The following is a 22,974-nucleotide window of genomic DNA, read 5'->3' as shown; positions in this document are numbered from 1 at the left end:
TAAAGGTGATCACTTATAAAGAGGGCAACAGAACAGCATAAAGTAGAATAAATTTCCTCTTCTCTCATTTTAAGGTGGACATCATAAATGCTGTTGAGATGAAAGTAACGTCTCCAAAAACAGTGAACACCCCTCACTTCCTTTGATCAAATTTGCTAAAGGGCTACATAGAGGCATTTATTACAATCCAGCTGTAGAGACAGCAGCCCTTACTGCATCAAGAGAAGAAGCTTTTCTCCCATTTGCTTTCTCAACTGGATATCATATTTTTCTGCTAACATTCCGAAAATTCTGAAAGTTGGTACAAACTGGGTCAAGAGTCAGTGCTGCATATACCATCTCCATCTTCACTGTTGTATCACATTATTTCCTCCTCCTTTACTCCACTCTTAATCAAATACATAAACATCCCATTGAGGGCTCTTAGTTGCAATAGGACCTGACTCATATTAGGAAATAAAAACCAGTTCTCTTTAGCATTAGTACCACCACTATATACATGCTTTGATCTTGTGCAAAATTAACTAAAGCAATTCATAACCCAGTTAATTATAAACAACTGTTACCAATCCACTTTTGGTTTTAAAGTGCCACCATTGAGCTTGGCACATAAGAAAGGCCCCAAACAGTTCCTGCTTAACTGGGTTTGCGCTCTGAATGTCAGAGGGAACACAATGTAGATTACAGAATCTGAAGGAAAATATTCTCTTAGTCTCATTTAGTCTAGTTTAACACAAAAAATGCTTGCTGGGGATATTTTCTCTTTGGCCCATGTCAACATGCACAATCCATTTCAGGCAACCTACTTAATCCAAATATCTAAAATAAATGCAGTCCTCTAAAGGGCAGCAATAATCTTGCATCAAGTTTGAAAACAAATGAAAGGCTTCATGTTAAATGTGGAAGTTACATTGGCAGTTCCCTGCCTACTGAGTTTCCCCCAAAAATGAAGGAATCACTGAAACCAGAAACACACATTTAATACATTAGCACAAATTTTACTTCTTTTTTTTTAAAGCCTTTAGGTCAACAGATTCCTGCCCACAAACAAAGGATGTCTCTTTAAAATGACTACGTGAGAAAAAAATTACCTGTCAGAGGCACTGCTGTTCACAGCAAGGCTAAATACCAGGCTGAGAAGCTTTCTGCTCCTTGTTTGTTTTTTGTCTATGATTAACTTGATTTACTATCTCACTATTGCCAGTATGAGGAAAAGGCCTGCTCTCTTAGATATATCCATTCTCCTGGATTGCTCTATGAAACCATGAGTCAGCACACTTTGTCAATCTAATCCTCATTCAGTGCCACAAGAGATATCAGTAAATGGAAAACATGCTTAACTCACTATCTTGGTGACATTTCCTGAGCAGTTCTGTACAAAAGGTCACACAGAAGACATATTTGTTCCTCCTTTAAAATTTCTGAATCTATCAGAAGTGCAAAATGCTGACAGCAGCTGAAGCCTGATCTGAAAGGGAGTTGCACAGCCACCACAAGGGTAGAAGTACGGTATAATAAGGGCTTTGTATCACATTGGAAAGTCACCTTTGCTCCCTCACTTGCTTAGGTGACTCTTGACCCAGCTGCAATTCAGCTGCTATGAACAACAGATAAAAAGTAACACAGGTCAGAGTGCAGTCCTAGAATAAAAAAGGGGGGAAACAAACACTTGATGTGTGGCTACATGAAAACTGGCTTTTCTTATGGTATTAATATTCTCCTTCTATATATTCAAAGACAGAAATGTTAACTTTCTTGACAAAATATAGCTGGCAGGGGGATAGAAAAGTGGTTTTTTTCTGCTTTTTATGCCTTCTCAAGCCACCACACCTGAGAGATATCAACTTAAGGGTTCAGCCATGAGTTGCAAAACGTTCTTAATTGTACCAGTGTAAAACTACAGGGAATAGTGAGTTGTTACCAGGGAAAATTATTTGATCTGTAGTTACCAGGAAAACTTGGAAAAGAGATTACTGGGCTGTATGCATCCCCCAAATGGGCCTAGAGACTATTGTGGTTTGGTGTCTATTTTGACAGTATGTCAACAGGGATGTGCATATGCTTCGGGGTAGATGACTGGAGGGTGCCCTCACCTAGAGTGCCTTTAACTTCCATATGTTTAGGTCAGTTGTTATGTACAGAAGAGCTTTAAATAATGTGTTGGTATATGGAGATTGTTTACTAATACCAACAAAAGTTGGTAAGAGATTTAATGTACTTTTACATAAGATACTGTAAATCAATCAAGATATTGTAAACCTTCAGAAGGAGATTTCAGGTGTTCAGTCAAATTACTTGAAATCAAACTATTGTCAAGCTTCTGGTGCAAACAAAGGATGTGGAGATAGAACTCTGTACAGAACTATATTAGACACATGTCCTGAATATACATCTATGCTTTATATTCATCCAGTTACCTAGATGCACAATTTTACTAACCTTCTCAGGTGCAACATCATCTATGTCATTTTAGCTAATGCAATCCCTCAGCAACTTCTTCAATGCTGCTTGTGTCTTCTTTTATAAGAGAGTGTACATGCAGAGTTTTGATAGTGGAGAAACTTTGTTATTCATCTCTAAAAAAAGTCTCAAAATCAGTGCTAATTAATACATGTTAACTGTTGACATGGTTCTGTTTCGTAGGTCTGCATGAACAACTACCAAAACAAATCCTCCCCCAGGAATGACTGAAGATTCCTGCTTTGACACAGACTGTTTAACAGGGACTGCTGTATTATTCCTAGAGTAGTCGTGACCAGCCTTTAGCTTGTCTGTCAACTGCAACTGGGGGAGCTGTTTTACTTTCACAGGGAAAGAAACCATTTGCGAAACAGAATGGAAGAAGCACCAAGCTTCAAAAAATTAAAGAAAGAAACGAGCTGCCACAGACCCACCAAGGTAAGCACTATGTGCTCACCATGGTGGAAGCAACCAGTGGATGGTTAGAGACTTTTCCGGTGTCTCACACAACTGCCCGAAACACCATTCTGGGAAAAGCAAGTACTCTGGCGACACAGCACCCCAGAGCTAATTGAGTCAGACAATGGGACTCATTTCAAAAACAGTTTAGTTACTACTTGGGCAAGGGAACATGGCATTGAGTGGGTATATCACATCCCATATCATGCACCAGCTGCTGGAAAAGTTGAGCGGTGTAACGGATTGCTGAAAACTACTCTGAAGGCATTGGGTGGGGGAACTTTCAAAAACTGGGATCAGCACCTAGCAAAGGCTCCGTCAATTGAGCTGGCCCTGCCCGATCAGAGTCCCTTCATACTGTGGATGGAGACAAAGTCACAGTAATTCACTTGAGAGGTATGTTAGGTAAAGCAGTTTGGGTTAACCCTCCCTCGAGCAAAGGCAAACTCATTTGTGGGATTGTCTTTGCTCAAGGACCAGGATATATCTGGTGGATAATGAGAGAAGATGGAGAAACCTAGTGTGTACCTCAAGGAGATTTAACCTTGGGGAAAAACTAATTCGTATTCTGAGTTGTATGTTGCAGAAAATGAGTCACCAGACTAGGAAGACCCGAACTAAGCTGAAGGGAGCTGTTTTATCTTCCTAGCTAGCATTCAAAGACAGAGGGACACTGCTTTCCTTTCCACTAATTTAACTGTAGATAATCTGCTTCATGCTTGGATTGAAAGTCACTGTTTGTCCAGTTAGGAAAACAGACTGTGTACAGGAAGAAGCTTTTATTTAATTTGTCCTATCTGTATAGGATATGGCTATATATCCTATACTTTGTAAGTTTTTTATAATGATTTGTGACAATATGTTCACAAAAAGCGTTATCTTTACAACAAAGTTAATTATTAATTCTGCCATTTTCCAGAGGTACATTAACATATTTTAAGCCTGGACTGAATCTTCCATATTCCCTCACATCCTCAATGAATGTTGCAAGGTCTGTCTCACTGTAGGTGAGCCTGGAGGCACACTGAAAACGAAAGTTAAGGCCTTCATACTGATAGGTTGCAACCAAACTGTGCTGCCAGACTGGAAGTCATGGGCTTAGGCTTGGATAACGAGGCTCTGTCTGCCCTCCAGACCAAGAACAGACTTAGGCACTGTGTAGGTAGATCAGGAATGCTGTCATGCAGCAATATCCCATGGTTAATGTTGAAGAGGTAAATTATTCATGGATTATTTTGCAGAAGGGCTTTGGCATAGTCTGCTGCAAGGGCAGTTGATACTTATCTGCAGTGTGAGCTCACACTGCCTTCAGGACTGTGTGAAGGCTCACAGCTGAAGTTGAAGCCATCTACCATGACATAGAGACAAAGGGATTATGTCAAAAGCAAGCTACACTGGGTCCTGCTCTGGTACAGTCCATATAGGTAGAGTCTTAGGTTAGGCACCTAAAAATGATGGTAACTAATTTTTTTTTAGTTGTTAAAATTGGGCCTCTTGATTCACAGTAATTTTTGTAACCAATAACCTTCACTCGTTGTCTAATTGCTACTACCTCTGTGTGCAGTTAAAAGGGCTTTCGTGTTCTATTAACAACTGAACAGGCTTTCGTAGCCAGACCCAACCCCAAGTGCATGAAAAAAATTGTTCCTTGTTTCAGTTTCACTCTAATTATTCAACAGGCTTTTGCTGATAAGAACACCAAACTACTCACCTCTGTTTCCTATTGCAGTTTAAGACCAGAATTAAGGCCTATGTATACAATTTTGATTTTTAACACCTAATCAAATCCTTCACACACAAATTAGTACTGAGATTAATAACTTTTAACTTTTTTCACTTTACCATTCCCCCAACCCAACCCAACAAAATGGCCATAGTCAGCCAAATAATATACAGTTTATTTGCACAGAGTAGGGGGGAATACTTTAAGTTTCCAAACAGAGAATAGTTAACATACTGCAAATTTATATGTTGCTTTCCTTTATACTAATGTGGCATATAAAAAAGGCACAGAAGTAGCTCAAAGCAAGAACTCTGGCCCAGCATGGTTCACAAACAGGAGTTTGTGATCTTCAGAATCTGTTGCAAAGGCAGATTCTACAGTGGCAAGTCTTTAAAGTATCAGCTCTTGTATGCTGAAAACACATTCCTCAGCTGCAAAATTACAGTAATTTTCTCATTCTGTGCTCTTTAGAAAATTCTTGCAGGTCTAATAATTCCAGTGATAGTGAACAAGCATTTGCACCCTGCCTTGATGTAGGGGCTAATCACAGCCTCGTGGGACTTAGCCTCCCAATGAAAGCAGGATTGAAAGTCTGCCCCAACACACCTCATAAATGTCCTGACCATCTTGTTTTACATAAACGATGCTATTTTAAAAGATTAACTAATCCTTTTTTATGAAGATAATAAAATCACAGGATATAAGGAGTATGTAAATTATTCTAGTTTTTCTCACTTATCTTGTTTCAAATTAGATGCATGAATTATTATGTATCAACTTACTGGCTCCTTCTAGATATGTAAGACATGCAATTCATAAACTGTTTAAGAAAACTATGTAAGACTATTGCAGGTACGAATTGACACTTTTTTCCCCACAAAATATGGAGCAATGTACAGTTTATTGTAACAAACCGAAACAATCAAAGTCAAAATTCTCAATCTTTTTTCTTCAAGTTATTCTAGAAACTTTTTTAATTTTTGTACCATTCCCTAATCAGGATGCTTTGCACTTGCTTTTGCAGTTCAGGACCAGAACAAAAGACTGTCAAGACAATCTCAAACGTTAAACATACCTAAATTCTATTGCACAAAATGGAGGGGGGTGGGAGGGGAGAACTGGCCTGTCTCTGTCAAGCACTTGTCTCACAGGAACAGGGAACGGTGGGGATGAGTAGTCCCCAGTCAGAATCCCCAAAAAGCCTGGGATGAGTGAGCCAGTCTTCAGTACAACCACATCTGAAAACTCTTTTCTGTCTGCCTTGGATTGTCTCCAAAATCAATTTCTTTATAGGCTAAGACATGAGATGACACAAGAGCTGGATTATAATACATATTTTCTGAGGGCAGATGGAAGGAGCAAATTTGCATGAAACATTGTTTTCTCTTGGGTTTTCCATAGTTTGGTACGAAAAGCTTTAGCTAAGAATGGTTTTGGAAGGACTGTATCTAGAAACGGTCTTCCTGAAATTGTGTCAAACATCCATGTTAGATCATGGCAGCACAGGTGTAGGTACTCGGTTCAGAGTATCCCAAAGGGGAAGGGGAAAGGAAGAATTAACCTGTTCAGTGCCCTATGAGGCTTCTAAAAAGTATAAGAGAAGTAATGAAAAAACAGCTTCTTGCTGTTTGGTTAGGGCCATCTGTTCCTCGCCAGCAACCTGTGTGACCATGGAACCATATGTTCCTGCCACAGTTGTGTACCTGCATAGATTACAATACACAGTAAATATATATAATGTACAGTGAATGCATTGGAGGGGAAAAAGAAAAAAGGAAACAATTTCTGAGGTATATGTGAAAAACCTTTCTGTCTTTTGTCATTAGTTGCCATTTGAAATTTAAAAGAATGACTGTAAGCAGACTTGGAAAAATGTAAGTTATTCTTCTGAGAACAGCACTTTGACTAACATGACTCTCATTTTTTAAATTAAAATAGATATTCTCTCATGACATTATAATTTATTTGGTGATATTCAGTATTTATCCAGTGAACCGTAAACATCCCTAAATTGTTTCTCTCAGGCAACTTCTCATTAAAAATCAATTACTTATCATGAAATGTGAAAAATAATTCAGGCACTACCAAAGTGCATGCATGATTACAATGAAAAATGTGTACCCTTTAAAGTAGGTATCAGTTCCCTCAAATACCTACCCAAACTGGCATAAGAAATGTCTCTTAAAAAACACATAACTACAAGCAATAATATCTGGCTTTTGTTAATTGCTCTGGAAGTCCTTCACCTTCGTTTTGAAATTTACAGAATGACAGAACACTCAGTGTTGGAAGGGAACTCTGGGGGTCATCTAGTCTAACCTTCCTGCAAAGGCAGGGTCACCTAGAGCAGGTTATACCGGAACGCATTCAAGTGGGTTTGGAATGCCTTCAAAGGAGGAGACTCCACAACCTCCCTGGGCAGCCTGTTCCAGTGCTCTGCCATCCTCAATGTAAAGTTCTTCCTCGAGTTGAGGTGAAACTTCTTGTATTTTAGTTTCTGGCCATTGCTCCTCGTCCTGTGGCTGGGCACTACCGAAAAGAGTCTGGCACCATCCTCTTGTCACCCGTCGCATTTACTTGATAAACAACTTAATCACTCTGTGCTTCCATCAAGATATTAAAAACAGGGTCTTGAATCGTCAAGTTTCTGCCTGAGCACTTCGCTCTTCACGTCATGTTCTCCCGACGGTGACAGCGAGAGACACTCCTGCCTGCAGCAGCGTGTTCCCCTCAGGAGCCCTTCAGGAACAGGGAAGGGCGGGTTACAGTGGTGGTGTAGCCGTATCCCCGTGCCGCTTTTATGAGGCAGAGAACATGATCTCGCCAGCGTTACCTGCGCTTCCCAGTTCACGTCCGTCTTAGGCCGGTTACGCCGCCGGGGCACCCAGCCATGCCCCGCCGTGCCCCGGTACAGCCCAGGCCCCAGCGCGGGCCCCCGCCCGCCCCCGGGGCGGTGCTCGGTGACGGACACGCGGAGCGCAGCGGGCCGGGAGCCGCGTTCCCGGCGTGCCGGGATGACGGAGGCGGAAGCGGGCCGGGGAGGATGTAGCGGCGCTGACAGCGGCTGCGGTGCCGCGGCCTGCCCGCCCCTGCCGCCGGCCAGCCCCGCCATGGAGGTAACGCGGCTGGGGGAGAGGGGGCGCGGGGCCCTCGGGGGGGAACGGGAGCTGGAGCGGGTGGGGAGGGGGGCGGTGTGTGACCTTGGGGTGCAGCGTGGCGGGGCCGGGGAGGGTGAGGACCAGCCCCTTCTCCTCCGCCTCCCCCTCCACGGGGTCCCTGCCCGCAGTGACGGGGGGGAAAGCCCGTGGGCCCTCGCTTCGCCTCCTCGCTGCCCCCGCGGGCGGCGCAGCCCCAGTGGGCGGCAGCTGTGCGGGGCCCGCCCGGGCCAGGGTGGGAAGGGGCGCTCCGGCCCTGCCCTGTGGAAATGCGAGCGCCGGTGAGTGCGGGCTACAAGAGGTTGCTCAGCGCCCCTCCTGCTTACGGGGTGGGGACGTCGCGCTGTTGTCGGGGCCGGGGGAGAGCAGGCGGTGCTGGCTAAAGGGGAGTGACGCTCAGGTGACACGGCGGGTGCGCGGAGTGGTTTCTCTGTGAGAGCCAACAAGGGCTCCTGTTCCACTGCGGTGACCCGGTGTGTTAACACTACGTCAGCTGTGAAACACCTACCAACACAGGCAAATAAATCACTGTAGCGTCTGTATCTAGTGTAGCTTTCATAAACACCAAGGCAAATCCAAGTACAGCGTAGAAAGAGTTTAAAGTTCGTGCATTAAATTGACTCTGCTGGTAATATCCAAGCTGCTCACGTTCTAATGGAGGTTCAATGCCGCTGTTGAAGCAATCACAATTCAAAAAGTGTTTCGGTGTGACTTGGTACGGTTAGAGTTGGTGATGCTTGGTATTTGTACACTGCTCGGAAAATTGCTGCTTGTAATGGTCATTACTGCCACAGTTCACAGGAAAGACTAATATATTGCATTTATGCATTGGTTAGGCTTTCAAAGGCTTTTTTTCTGTGTTAAGCTATTGCAAAAGAGAGGGACAGATAGCAGTTAAAATACATAGAACATGTTGAAGTGTGGCATGGAAACACCTTAGAGTAGATCAAGTAGGCTGGAAATAAAAAAAAAATAATGTGTATATATATATATATATATGTATCAGTAAAGTATGGAAGCATACCCTGGTTTCAGAATGGTGGACTAGAAACATAAAAATCCTTGCAGGATTCAGTGTTGGGCTTACATGCATACTTACTGTCTGCTGGCTTCCAGCTTGGATGCACCTAATCAATGAGAACTTTAGGGTCTTTTAGCAGTTCATCTTCCTTGTTCTTCTGTTTCAAATGGGTGAAGCCCTTTACGTGAACTGCTTCTGGGCTCTGTTACCAGAACAGCAAAACTGGATGTGTTGTTTTACACGATATGTGGTTCTGCCTCTGTATGTATTAGCTTAAAGAAGAGTAAAAATATTGTGAGAAAAAGATTCATCTGACCTTGCTGTAGTATGGAGAGACATGAGCTGTTATTTTCTAAACAGCACATGTGTTTTGCTATAATTAATTATACTGTCTAAGCATACTGCTTGTAGTGACAGTGTTTTGCTAATTGCACTGCTGAAATATTGAGTGTAACTATTAACAAAGTTTTATATATCAAGAGAATATGAAACTTAAACCTTATAGCTTTTTTTAATACTGTATTTATGTTTAATGGGCACATTATTTTTTAATAAGTTTGCTTTTGCCATCTGAAAAAACCCCACCTCTTGGCCCATGTGATACATACATAAGTATAACTGCCTTTGTCCTTGGCCTGTACTTGAACTTATATTTCTAATGATGATCCTTTTTATTATCTGTATCACCTCTTCCCCCTAAATTGTTAGTGATTCTCCATTCTCATAGTGTTCAGATCCAGTTTAGTTTTTCCTTAGTTTCTACTATAAGGGGTTTGGGTTTTTTGGCAGAATAAAGAAAATAGCAAAATAAAAGTGAAGGTATGTGTGTACACATACATACACACACAAACATGTAGATATATAAAATTCAAATATTTATATATATACATATGCCTTTTCACTTTCATACTCATGCACATATGATAGTATGAAGGAAGAAGCAGGATAAAGATCAAAGCTTGGAAATGCTACCCTTAATATATTGGAAGTGTCTGTTCCATTTTCCTTTGCACCATCATGGCTATATATATTTCCTCATGTTGTTGATCATATGCAAACATATCTCATATAAATCACAGTAAAGTAACAGAGTCTCACAGATTAGCTCTGTGGAAGTTTACAGTAGAAGGCATTATGAATTTGTTAGGAATAGGGAGCCCAGAATTCACAAGCTTTTTCAGATACATTTGTCAGGCCAGCAATTCTAGCATTAACTAGTATGTTTAAAAACAGAAAGAAAAGGGGGAATTATAATTCAGGGTTTAAAAGAGTCCTAACTTTGCAGAGTCTTTTCAAATATAATTTGTTAGGCCAACAATTTTAGCAATAACCAATGTGTTTAAGAAACAAAAAAAAAAATATTAGGACTTTATGTGGTTCAAAACTTCCCGAAGTTTGATTTAACTGCAGCCCCTCTACAAGTTTTTTTTTTCGTTCATACCTTTTTATTAATGTCTCTTTTAAGAATGAGATAGTGAGTCACACTTTTTAAACTGCTTGTAAATAAAATTATTTTTCAGTGCTGTATCAACTAGATGTCAATTCAGTAATGGAATCATTAGATCATACTGGTTTGCACATCGAGATTTTTCTATTCTGCTGTTCTAGTAATCGTGGTATCTCTTTTCCGTTATGCTTCTGACTAGTCCTACAAATATATATTGGTTTTAAATTTTATTTTAATTTTTTTCTTTTGCTCTCACTATATTCAGTTATTCTCAGTGTTTGAAGACTTTCAATTAGCTCCTTAAGTAATTTTACATTAAAAAGTTAGTTACTGCAGATTGTACTTTATTTTTTATAGGTTCAAGATGCTGGGCAGGAGATGGTGGCGTCTTCTGGCACACCAGGATCAGGCAAATCAAAGGTAATCAGTCCTCAAAAATTTAATTTATTTGGATAGCAATAGTTGAAAGAGTTACAGCTTAGCATGCAAGCTGTGACTCATACGAAGACATAAAGGTATTTTTAATGTTTCCTACCTTCTAGACAGGAAAAATTGATTTATAAACACTAGGATAAGGTGTCTTGGAAAACACAAGGAAAAAAATCTCTTCTTGATATGCTTCCTTCTGTTATATTTGATAAATTATTAATAGCACCCAGTTTTGGCAGTAGTCTGTTTCACAATGGTCACATACATCTTTGCATATGTTGGAAGTAAATTTAAAAAATGGCAATATTAGGACAGCATGCTACTTTCAAAACATTATTCAAATTATATTACTGAATTGTAATCCTTCCCAACTGAGTTTTCCTCTCTAACTGATGCTGCCCAATTCTGTGCTCCAGAATTATTTCAAAAAAGTATACAATTAGGAGTAGTTTCTCTTATTGCACTTGGAATAACAGAATTGGATAACAGAATGGCAGTAACTTGGACTGTTACTCTTCTTGCATATGCATGGTAAGAGTTTCTTGCCCTAAAATTCAACTTCTTGGAAGTCAGATGTTAAAATGCCCTGTTTCTGTTAATGTCTGGGTTAGAGAAAACTGATTTCTCTAATATGTACTCTTTTATAGCTGGACACATTGCCCAAAGAAGACCTCATTAAGTTTGCAAAAAAGCAGATGATGCTTATACAGAAAGTGAAGTCAAGATGTACAGGTACCTTACTGGAAAGAGAACAATTTCTGCCTTAATGCTTGGTACTATCTTACCCTTTCTAATATCACTGCATGTTTTTTATAGGTAGATTTAAATTCTAGACAAATATCCTAGATTTTTTTTTCTGCAGTTTCGCTGTTTATTGTGGATGGATAGGGTCTGAAGTCCTTTGAGTAAGAATGGGAAGAAAAAGAAGCATTGCTTTTGTCAGATATTAAATTAAGTTTGATCTGGCAGTATGGACATGACAGAACAGTGTAGCTTGTGTAAAAGTTGCAGTAGGACATGTCATTGTCTGTTCCCCATATTGGTGCAGGGATAAATAGCTGTTGCTTTTCAGGAAGTACATGGAAGGGGGAATGTCTGTGATAGTTTTTTGCATAATTAGTACTGTTGTAGAGCACAATGGCTTCTTTAAGATAGTTAGCTACTTTATATTTAATCAGATTTAGGTTAGATATTAGGAAGAAATTCTTTACAGAGAGAGTAATCAGGCACTGGAATGGGCTCCCCAGGGAAGTGGTGGATTCTCTGTCCGTGGGGGGTTTTAAGATGAGACTGGATGTAGCACTTAGTACCATAGTCTAGTAACCACAGTGGTAGTGGGTCAGGGGTTGGACTTGATGATCTCAGAGGTCCCTTCCAACCTGGCTGATTCTATGATTCCATGATCTGCTGCTATAACAAGAAATTGTAAACCACACAAAACAAAATATTATGTTAATCACCTAACCACCTAAAAGTATCCTGTGTAAATCTGTGCTGTCATGTGCTGCCCTTCTCTTCTCTGCTGTCCCCTTTCCTCCAGTGGTCCACTACTTAAACTCATGTCACTTCCCCTTGTTTGGAATTACAATTAATTAATTATGCTGACTGCTGGTAGCTGCCCAGTGAAACAATAAGGATATAGGGATGGGCTATACCAGGCTTTTTCTCAGTGGGGTTATTCATAAGATCTTGTTTTTCTGCCTGCTGCCATGTTCAGAGAACCAGTAGGTACTGAGTATCTTTCCTCTGGCTTAAATTGATCATGAAATAGAAGGTAAGATGAAGGAAAAGAATTTCTGTCTGTTGTCCCTCTGTCCAAACAAGGAAGTTTTGCTTCCTCAGAAAACAATGCTCAGTGTCAGAACTGGAGAAGTAATACTGAATATTTGTTCTCTTTCCATTAGTCCTTTCTATCAGTAACAAATAAAAACTGATGAAGTAAAAAACATCTCTGCTTTGAATAGAAGTGTTGTTAGGCACTAGATTTATTAGGATTTCCTAGAGATTTGCTACTGTGATGGAGCATCAATTCATGCTGTGAAATTTCTTTGCTCTTTTGAGAACTGGAGAAAGAGGTTGAAGAACTCAGATCTAAAGCAGCTACTGCAGGAGCTGATGATATTATTCAGGTAGGAATATGTAATGGGTTTCTACTGTATTACATAAAGTTAGCTGAAATAAATCCACAGAAATAATTTGGTAAATAGTTTTAAAACTATTATTTAAATTGCATGGAATCAATTTTCAGGAATATAAGACACTTCCTAAAACCTTTTTTTTTTTTTTTTCCCTCCCAAGTCCTTCCTCCACTTGTCATAAATCCTATTGGTTCTGTGAGGAATTATACAGAATAATACAATTTCCAGGGAGAACTTATCATGGCCTTTCAGTACTTGAAGGGGGCTTATAAGGTGGGGACAAACTTTTCAGCAGGGCCTTTTGTGATAGGACAAGAGGCAATGGTTTTAAACAAAAGGAGGGTCAATTTAGATTAGATACAAGGAAGAAGCTTTTTACAGGGAGGGTGGTGAAACACTGGAAAAGGTTGCCCAGAGAGGTGGCAGATGCCCCATCTCTGGGAACATTCAAAGTCAGGTTGGTCAAGGCTCTGAGCAACCTGATGGAGTTGAAGATACTCCCTGCTTATTGCAGTGGGTTTGGACTAGATCACCTTTGAAGGTCTCTTCCCACCCAAACAATTCTGTAAATGTCCCCAGCAAGACTTTTTCCTTGTGTAGCTGGTTAGACAGGCTTTTGTTTATTTTGGAATGATCATTGCAGAAAGACTTCAGCCATTTAGAAAACTTCTGAGACAGTCATTTGATGAAATTAGAAATACATAATTAAAGTTGCATGTCACAAGAAGTACTTTTAGGAAAGTAACTCGAATAGTTTTGATGTTGCAAGAACATGTCATTTTCAACATAAGGGTCATAGCATATGAAAGTGAAAATTGGTAGTGAGGGGGACTTTATCAGTTGGAGAATCGTTTTGAATAATTTGGAGGGACATTTCTACAGAAGGCAAACTTCCCCACCACCAGCTGGTGATTAAAAATTAGCTGATCACAAGTAGGATTTTTTTTAACAGAACCAACATAATTGTTTTAGTCTACCTATTTCATATCAGTCTTATTTGGGCTGAAAGTGATTTTTAAAATCAGACTGATGTGTTTAATTGACAAAAGGGGTCATAATCAATATGTGAGTTCCTACATTTTTCAGAAATCATTGTTTCCATTGTTAACAAACTTCTTTTTCAGTGATCTTTCTCTTTTAATATTAGGCTCTCACAGAAAGACTGGACGTTGTACTTCTGGAAAAAGCTGAAAGTCAGCAGCAGTGCATAGCTCTGAGAAAAGAAAATATTCAAATAAAGCAAGAAGGGGAGGTACTGAAATGAGCCATGGAATATTACAAAAAATATTTCAGAATTCTGTTTATTTTCTACGTTTGCTTGTTGTGTTTTTAATTTTGACCTTTTTCTTCACTTACCTGTGTTCAGTCTTTTAAAAAATCTAAAAAGATCTAAAGGCTTCATATATTAAAGCATATTTTCTCTGAACCCCCTAATCCATAATAATAAATATGAAATTCGTATATACATCGTCTAGATCCACACCTGCAAAAAGAATTCAGTCTCTGCATTAGCAGCCTACATATGTTATGGCTTCAGTCAATCAGCTCTGTCTTTTCATGGGAGATATGAGGTTTACATTTAGATATTCATGAGAAGGAGCCTGTCAGCCAAGGCACCTATCTTATATCAATAATCTCAATTAATAATAAAATGAAGAATGAATTGCTTGCGATTGATGAACAATATTATATTCCAGATACTTGAATTTGATGTACTAAAAGTAATTTGATCTTTAATATGTTATCAGGATAGTTGCTAAAGCTGAAGTCTGTTATGAACATTTTGTTAAATTATTCTGGTAAACATGATTTAGGATGTAGTTTTCCTTTCTCATTCTGCAAATGTTCTTGTACTCTGTAGTAGTGTTTGAATTGTCTTAATATAGTTAGATATTTAAAAACTATAGCAATTTTTAAGACTAAGGACTCCTATATTTTCTAATTTGTTATTGTAAACAGTTCATTTGAAAATTCTGTATGCTAAATTACCAGTATTTAATAACTTCCTCGTTTGTTCAGCTTGCAGTGGCTAAGACAGAAGAATTGCAGAAAATACTGGAACAATCAAGTATTGACTCTCTGGAAGAAATAAAAGCTTTGAAGTGTGAATTAACAAATGCACAATGCAAGCACAATGAGGATTTAAAAAAGCTGAAAATGGAATTAGATGAACAAGTGAAAAAACAAATGGAGCTGATGGAACAGGTTGAACGTCATAGTGACAGTCAAAAAGAAGTTACAAGATTACAAGATGATGTCCAGAGAATTAAATCTACCTATGAGGAGCAAATTTTGTGTCTGAGCAAGCAGTTGGAAACTGTGAATGAAGACAAAACCAAAGAAGTGACAAGTCTGCAAGAAACTATTAAAAACAACTCTCAATGTTACCATAATGAAATAAAAAATCTGAATGAAGAGCTTAAAAAATTAAAAATTGCCCATCAGGAAGAGGTGTCAGAATTGATGCATCGGATTGAAATATCATCTAAAGAAAATGAAGAAAAGCAAAATCAAATCAATGAGTTACAGCACAATTTGGCAGAGAAAAATGCAAAGGATGAAGTGCATTGTCATACTGACCAGCGTGAATACGACTTGGAGCAGCTGAGAGAAGTCTTAAATAAAAATGTAGAAAACAAGATAGATATTGCAGATACACCAGAAGAACCTTATATAGAAGCAAAAATGGAAGCAAAGGTTAGGTACCTGGAGCACAGTTTAGAAGAACTCCAGTCCCAACACAGTATATTAAAAGATGAGTTAACTTACATGAGCAATGTCAAACTAAAGCTGGAAGAGGAAATCCATCGCATAAAGGATGAGTACTTTCATGAGCGGGAAGATTTGGACTTTAAGATAAATGAATTGCAGCTTACTAAAGAAGATTACTGCTGTGTAATTGAAAAACTAAAATTGGAGCTTAAAGAAGCAAGACAGCACTATGAAGCTGATGTAGAAGAGCATAAATTAGAGATTCAAACTCTGAAAGAGCAACACAAGACAGAAATTTCTGAATTAAATGAAACTTTATTATCTAGTTCTGAAAAAGAAAAGATGGTATTAGTTTTTGAAATACAGGAACTTAGAGAACAACTCGAAAAGCTAACTCAGGAGAAAGAAGAAGCAGTGTCCAATTACAATAGCCTGAGAGAAACAATGGAAACTCTCCAGGCTGAGCTAGGCGAATCTGCTGGAAAGATCAGCCAGGAGTTTGAATCAATGAAACAACAGCAAGCTTCTGATGTCAGTCAACTCCAACAGAAACTCCGAGCTGCCTTCAATGAAAGGGATGTTCTTCTTGAAACTGTAAATCGCCTCCAGAAAGAAATAGAAAAAATGCCATCTAATCAGCTAGAGATAGAAGAACTTAAATGCAAAATTGTTAGTCTTCAGGAGGACAATAACGCAATAAGAAGCTCCATCAACCAAAAAGAGATTACTGTAAAAGAACTGGAAGAGAAGATAGTTGCTCTTACTGATCAAAACAAGGATATTTTAAATGATGTAAAATGTTTGAGTGAAGAGAGAGAAACCCTTCAGGAAAGGTCCAAGCAAGAACAAGTTAAAATTCAGGAACTTCAGCAAGAAGTAGATGTTGCTAACCAGTACAATAATGACCTGACAAAAAAGGTAGAGGAATTAACAGAGAGACTGAATGAAGCTTTAACTACAAAGACTGAAAATGCTCAAATGCTAGAGCAACTAGAAAAACAGATTGAATCTCTAGTACATGATAGAGAGCAGCTTTCATCTGAAGTGTATACTCTTCATGAGGAAAATAAGAAAATCATTCAGGAAAAAGGTGAATTAAGTGAAGAACTGGGAAAGATTACATCTGAAAAAGATGGTTGGTTAGTGTTGAAAGAGCAATCTGAAAACTTAGAAAAGAAACTACAAATGATGACTGCAGAAAAAGACCATGTATCAACATTACTTGAAAATGAACAAAGGCATACGTCCCTTGTAAGAACTCAGCTGTACCACCTAGTTGAGAAAGTGGGGTCCAACATTTCAGATTCTAATGAAGAATATGATTCTCTTAACTTGTTAAAAATTGCAAATGAATGCTTGTCAAAAATTAAGGAAAAGCAGTGCCTTGCTCTACAAAATGAGGAGGAAGTAATTCATTTGCGGCGGGAAGTTGAGAGACTAGAGGAAGAACATGCTGCTCAATATAGAGAACATAGATCCCTGATTCAGGATTTTGAAAAAGAAAAGGCTCTCTTGAGAGAGGAACTGGAAGGAGTATTGTCTGAAAAGGAAGCTCTTCAGCATGATATTCAGGACCTGAAGAATGCCAGTGAGAAAACAAGGATTGAAAATCAAGATCTTTTAGCTAATATTGAAGAGATCACTCAAAAACTTGCTTCTTATGAAAGTCCAATACAAGAACAGGAAAAAGGATCAGAAAAAAGAGATGACTTAAGTTGCATTCTGGAACAAAAGGAAACTGAACTTAGAAATGTGAAAGACGAACTGAGTTCTCTAAAGGTTATATTTTGTTATTGAAGTATACAGACTAAACCTCTAAAGTCTTCAGAATTAAGGTTCAAAAAATACTTTCAATTCTCTCTTTTCTTCTTTTATTTTTTTTCCCCTTGGCCTGAAAGTGAGTTCCCCTTCTGGAAAGCCCAACTAGCACCTCAAAGTCACCTCCCTCCCCCCGAAAAAAAAAAAAAGAAACAAAACCAATCATAATTTTTTTTTTTTTTTGACAAAAGCTGCTTGTACTTGAACCTTTGTTCCTATCAGTAGCCCTCAAAGCGATCATTTGACTAGATGGACTAACTGACTTTATCATTTTTCACCTCTAACTTTCTATGACTCCATCTCAAACAAAACTCCTGCTTGATCTGCATTAGATACTCCTAACTTCAGGTCATGGGAATTGCTGGCTATGTAAAACTGACAGCTGCAGAATTAATGGTCTCCCATTTTTTGTCCTTGGACAGAATGGAAAGCAGCTGTTAAAATGTTGGAATGTTTTGCTTTCAAGTAACTATGCTTTCAACAAAATTTCTCTTAAAGACTTTCTTGGTAGTACAAATGTAGACAGTTTTAGCTGTAGCTGGAACTTCTGATGGCTTGTTAGGGAAAAAAGAGATATCACAAAGAAATTTTTGTAATACTTTTTATGTCTTTGTTTATAATACAGAATTTAATGGAGACAATGACTGAGAAAACTGATCAACAGTCTTCAGTAGCAGAACTTCAAGAAAAAATTGGTATCTCTCTCACTGTTCTCTTTTATATAAATGGTTTGGGTTCTTTGGATTGTTAGTTTTTCTTTTCATAATTGTCCTGTATTTCCTACAAGCCAAGGAAGGTGGGGAAGTGCATATCAATGCAGCTTCCTACTAGGAAGCTATTCCTTCCACTAGGGATTTAAAATATTGTTAGCAATTTTAAGTTGGATATGATATGATATTTCTTAAGGCTTTTTCTTCCTGTGTACGTCTGGCTATAAACAGTGTAGTGGATTTAATCTTTGTTTTTTAAATATGGGAAGTATGTGAATAAGAATTCCTAAGGCTGCCAAGAGGAGAAGGAAACAATAGTTCACGAAAACTACTCTTGCCTCATTGCAGTTATCCCAACACATTAGCAAGAAAATGGTTCTGAGTTGTTAAAATTTATGTAGAAGTAGACAGGAATATGGCTCTTAATGTTAACTGTGATGGAAAGCCTCTGAAACAGGGAAGGGTTGTCCCTAAGCTGTCTGTGTCCATGTTTTATCTTGAAATTAAATTTAAATGTTTAACTGAATCAAACATTTGAACATCTCCCCTTTATATTTTGTTTGGTTTTAAATTCATGCTGATATTTGTGTTCTAATTGAATTTAATTTCATTTCATTTCTTGGGAAGAAATAGAAAGATGTATTTTTTTAATTTTCTTATGTATTTATCTTAGGGAGGCTGGAAAAAGAATCTGCAGAAAAAGGAGAGAAGCTAAATAAAATTAAGGTGGTTGCTGTGAAAGCAAAGAAGGAATTAGATGCCAGCCGAAAAGAGGTACCCTAACTGTTTCCTAATATGAAGAACATTCTGCATGTGGGATTCTGTTTTAATGACACAACTTCTTTTTAATAAGATGCAAGCTCTGAACGAAGAATTGGAGTTGGTTCGATCAGAAAAAGATCAGTTGTCTGCTTCAATGAAAGACGTTATTCAAGGAGCTGAAAGCTATAAGGTAAGAATAGTACTGCATTTGCAAGACAGTTAACTATAAGAAAATACTTTGGTGTTGAAGCCTAGCCTGGATATTTATTGCTATTTATTTGCACAACTATGTTTGGCAAAAGAAATTGTGTCAGTGCACTTGGATACCAAAATCAAGAAATGTAAGGTTCTAGTGATGGATTCGACTGCTGTCAGAAGAAAATAAGGCACTTGCTTTCTACTGGAATGCTGTTTCTAAACCTTTTGAATCTAGCATCATACGTCAGACATCATACATTAAGCAATGTGTTGCTGAGGCAAAACATAAATCCTGACAAATTCTTCAAAGTACATAAAGTTGAAGATCAGTTTGAAAATCCTTAAGTGATAAAGACATGAACTAATATTTCTCTAGGAGCATATCTCTGGGCACATGAAGCAGAAGCAGGTGACAGTCAGCATTGCTTCAACAAGAGAAAGCTGTTCCTCGTAAGACTTATGAGGAGGAACATAATAAGAGCCTTCCAGTACCTACAAAGACATTATCAAGGACAGAGGATCAGGTTAGAAATGGTGGTGCAGGATAAGACAGTAGTCCTAAATTAAAATGAGAGCTGGATACATGGATAAACATTTTTAGCCTATGAGATGGTTGAGCTTTAGAACAGATTGCCCAGGGTACTGGTGCCATCTCCATCCTTGGAAAGACCTGATTGGACTAAAGTCTGAGTTACAGGTCAGATCTCACTGCTGACCCTACTTTAAGTAGAAGGTTGAATGTAGACCTGCTGAGGTCTCTTCCAACCTGAACTATTCTAGAATTTCATAGCCTGAAAAGGGTTTTTCCCAGATTTGTAGTGGAATAATAGCATTAATTTCATTGTGATGTTTCTGGTGTTGCAGTAAGACGCCTCATATACTGAAATATCAGGAAGATGAGTAGGCCTCTGAGATGAATGTGCTTATGCAATATGTGTATTGTAAAAAAATTTGATTTTGTGTTTGTATGTGTTAAGAATCTTTTGATGGAATATGATAAGCAAGGAGAACAGCTGGATTCTGAAAAAGGGAGAGCAAATAATCTTGAACGTCAGATAGATGACCTCACAAGACAGCTACAGGTGTCATCCCAGCAGGTCAGTTCTGTATGTGGGTCTGATCCATTGATGATTACTGTAAAAATCCTATCTATTGAGTGTAAGTTTTAACCATGGCATTGTTAGCACTGTTTCGTAGCCTAAGTCCGTTTTGAATAGTGACTTGTAATTCAGGGTGGTTTGTTTGTTCTTTTTCAACATCTAATATCTTACCTGGGCCATGACAAAGGTAAATGTATCTAGGGTGTTTGGCTTTGTCAGTAGAAAGAGTTTAATCTGCCCCAGGTCAACTTACAGGAAAGAGCAGGTGTTTATCTCTGGGTTTGTTTAAACATACAACTCTGCTGCAAGTATCAAACTTGCACTATTTCTCTGATTGCACAGCTACACTTCTCATGAAGTGCAGTAACCTTTATCTGAGAAATGTTTTTCTTCTGTTTCTTCAACAAAATGCGGGTTTGGGTATTTTTTTTCATTTTTTTAATTTATTTAATCAACAGAATATTTGAACATACTAAATTAATTATGGTGTTTTGCATTTTTCACAAGGATGAGACTTTAGGATGCATTGTAGAGTACCACAGTATCATTCAGAAGAGTCTAAGATGATAAGTAAGCAGCTGTGAGACACATTTTTGCAAGGGTGGCTGCAATGGGTTTGGTATTTAGGATTTAAATTCCAGCCCCCATACACTGAAGATTTATCTATGCCACCATTTCCTTATAAATACAAACCAGTAGTGAGAAACATAGGAAGAAATAAGAAATTATATTCTGCCTGATTATGCAGGCATTGAATTTTTTAAGTTTGTTACGAAGAAACAGTTCTTACTATGTACTGATATGATCTCTTGGAAGACTTGGTGGTTCAATCAAGGCTTGCAGTTCAATCTTTTTAGGTGTTAGTAGTATGATCATTTGTTTATAAATACAGCACCTGTATCTGGAGTGGGACAATAAGTATTGAAACACTGTATTATTGCAAGAGGAAGGTGATTCTTGCAGAAAGCATAAATTTGGGGGTATTTTTTTCTAATTTCTTTTAATTCTAGCCATCATACAGAAAGCTGGGCAAATTAACTCTGAACAGAATAATCAAAATGTGCTAGCGACTTTAATTTAGCCTGGTTTTGGCCTGTTTCTTAATCTGATTTAACACAATTAAGCTAGACAAGACTTATCTGTAGGAGTGTATATCTTATCTGACAAAACCACACACAAATTCAGCTATGTTTTTTATCTTTTCATGATTACAATTTCAGCATGATCAATTACGCTCTGCTAATGAAGACCTCCTGGCTCGTGTTGAAACACTGCAAAATAATGCTAAGCTGCTGGAAACTCAGATATTGGAGATGCAAAGAGCCAAGGCAAAGGCTGACAAAGAACTAGAAGCTGAAAGGCTTTTAAGAGAACAGAAAACAAAGGTAGTACTTTGTCGAGATAGTGAATGGGCTGAAGCGTTACTTTCCCTGGATGTGATTTCTGTTAGACCTTGGTAACTTGTGTTTTTATAGATCAAGTTCCATGCTTTCTCTTTGTGTTCCTTGACTGCGTTTATTGAAAACTATTTTGAGGTTTTCTCTGGTTCCTAGCAATTTCCTAAAAAAAAGAAAGAATTATCTTTATACAACCTAAGTGTGTATGTGTGTCTATAAGTATAAACAGATGCTGACATCTGTTTTGAAATTGGACTGCATAACTGAGAAGTATTTAAATTTCAGGAACATAGTGGTGCTCTCCGAGAAATGGAGGAGCTTCAGATGCAACTTCAGAAGGAAAAGAAACATCTGCAGAAAACTATGTTAGAACTAGAGCTGGCCAGAAAGGTAGGGCTGGTGTTTTTGTTAGTGCTTAGTGAACTACCAAAGATTTTGGCCTATCTTGCTGTGTTGAATGTCCTCCCGTTCTGTTCGGAGGACTTTAAAGCCTGAGGTGTGTAAAAGGGAAAACATGAGAGCTTTTGCCCCTGGTTTTGTACTGGAGAGCTGATGTGTACTTTTGGGTTTGGTTTTGATGGGTTTATTTTTTATTTTTGTTTGTTTGTTTTAACTTGGGTTATGTGACCTGTCTTGGGTAGAAATAGGAAGCGAATTTAGATGTCTGGGGTACATGTATAGTGCATTATTCAGAAACTGCCCTTGTTTTAAGGACTGAAACTGCCAGAAACTAATATCTACAAAATACCTCCTGATAAAACTTAAAAGATAGAAACAGGTTTTTCAAAGCTTCTGGTTATTGTCTGAAAACAGATTATTTGCTGAGGATATGGAAACCCGATGGATGGGTGGGTGTTGCTTGTGGATATGGATAGTGAAAAAATTTTTGTTAGATGTGCAATATAGTTTTTTATATAATTAAAAAGCCTTAGCAGACAAAGCAAATTGTAAGCTCTACCTTCATCGTGTGTAACTTGCAGGATGCTCAAAAGAGTACACTAATGGATATGGAAATAGCTGATTATGAAAGGCTGGTAAAAGAACTTAATCAGAAGATTACTGATAAAGACAGCAGAATAGAAGATCTTGAGCAAGAAACGAGTATTCAGAAACAGAAGCAAGAGACCCTACAGGAAGAAATAAGTGAGTAAACTATAAACAGCAAGAGTCACTATGGTATAGTTAGTAATGGTAAAAAATGAAATTCAGAAACAACTTTTCAAGTCAATGAGTGAGAGTTAGGTTTGCAGGGAATACTAAACAGTTACACTGGAAAAGTAATTTTGACTTTAAGGAAACTTTACTAGGTTATCATCCAGTATTCAGCAGTTAAAAGCCAATTTGCCTGCCTGATATACTGTTTCCTACCTCATTAAGTTAATCATAAGTTCTGAATGTTGGTGATGGGTTTCATCCTAATATATCACATTCATAAAACTTGACTA

At 38.3% G+C, this 22,974-nt stretch overlaps 1 protein-coding gene across 4 annotated transcripts in view; it reads left to right on the top strand.

Moving 5' to 3' along the window:
- Positions 1 to 7,631: 7,631 nt before the first annotated feature.
- Positions 7,632 to 22,974, top strand: part of GCC2 (GRIP and coiled-coil domain containing 2) — a 30,062-nt gene continuing 14,719 nt past the window's right edge. For 3 of the 4 annotated variants that reach the window (XM_027640807.1, XM_027640798.1, XM_027640824.1), the window contains exons 1-13: positions 7,632 to 7,758; positions 10,623 to 10,685; positions 11,342 to 11,426; positions 12,756 to 12,823; positions 13,980 to 14,084; positions 14,852 to 17,323; positions 17,988 to 18,057; positions 18,746 to 18,846; positions 18,926 to 19,024; positions 20,010 to 20,129; positions 21,353 to 21,517; positions 21,815 to 21,919; positions 22,510 to 22,672. In XM_027640807.1, the coding sequence (XP_027496608.1) occupies positions 7,657 to 7,758; positions 10,623 to 10,685; positions 11,342 to 11,426; positions 12,756 to 12,823; positions 13,980 to 14,084; positions 14,852 to 17,323; positions 17,988 to 18,057; positions 18,746 to 18,846; positions 18,926 to 19,024; positions 20,010 to 20,129; positions 21,353 to 21,517; positions 21,815 to 21,919; positions 22,510 to 22,672 (3,718 nt within the window). In that variant the 5' untranslated portion in view covers positions 7,632 to 7,656. The remainder of the gene's footprint in view (positions 7,759 to 10,622; positions 10,686 to 11,341; positions 11,427 to 12,755; positions 12,824 to 13,979; positions 14,085 to 14,851; positions 17,324 to 17,987; positions 18,058 to 18,745; positions 18,847 to 18,925; positions 19,025 to 20,009; positions 20,130 to 21,352; positions 21,518 to 21,814; positions 21,920 to 22,509; positions 22,673 to 22,974) is intronic. The other variant, XM_027640816.1, reaches the window with a different exon arrangement.

Source organism: Corapipo altera, unplaced genomic scaffold (genome assembly GCF_003945725.1).
Source record: "Corapipo altera isolate COAL_440 unplaced genomic scaffold, ASM394572v1 0, whole genome shotgun sequence".
Classification (NCBI taxonomy): Eukaryota; Metazoa; Chordata; class Aves; order Passeriformes; family Pipridae; genus Corapipo; species Corapipo altera.
This window is presented reverse-complemented; position numbering and strand designations above follow the sequence as displayed.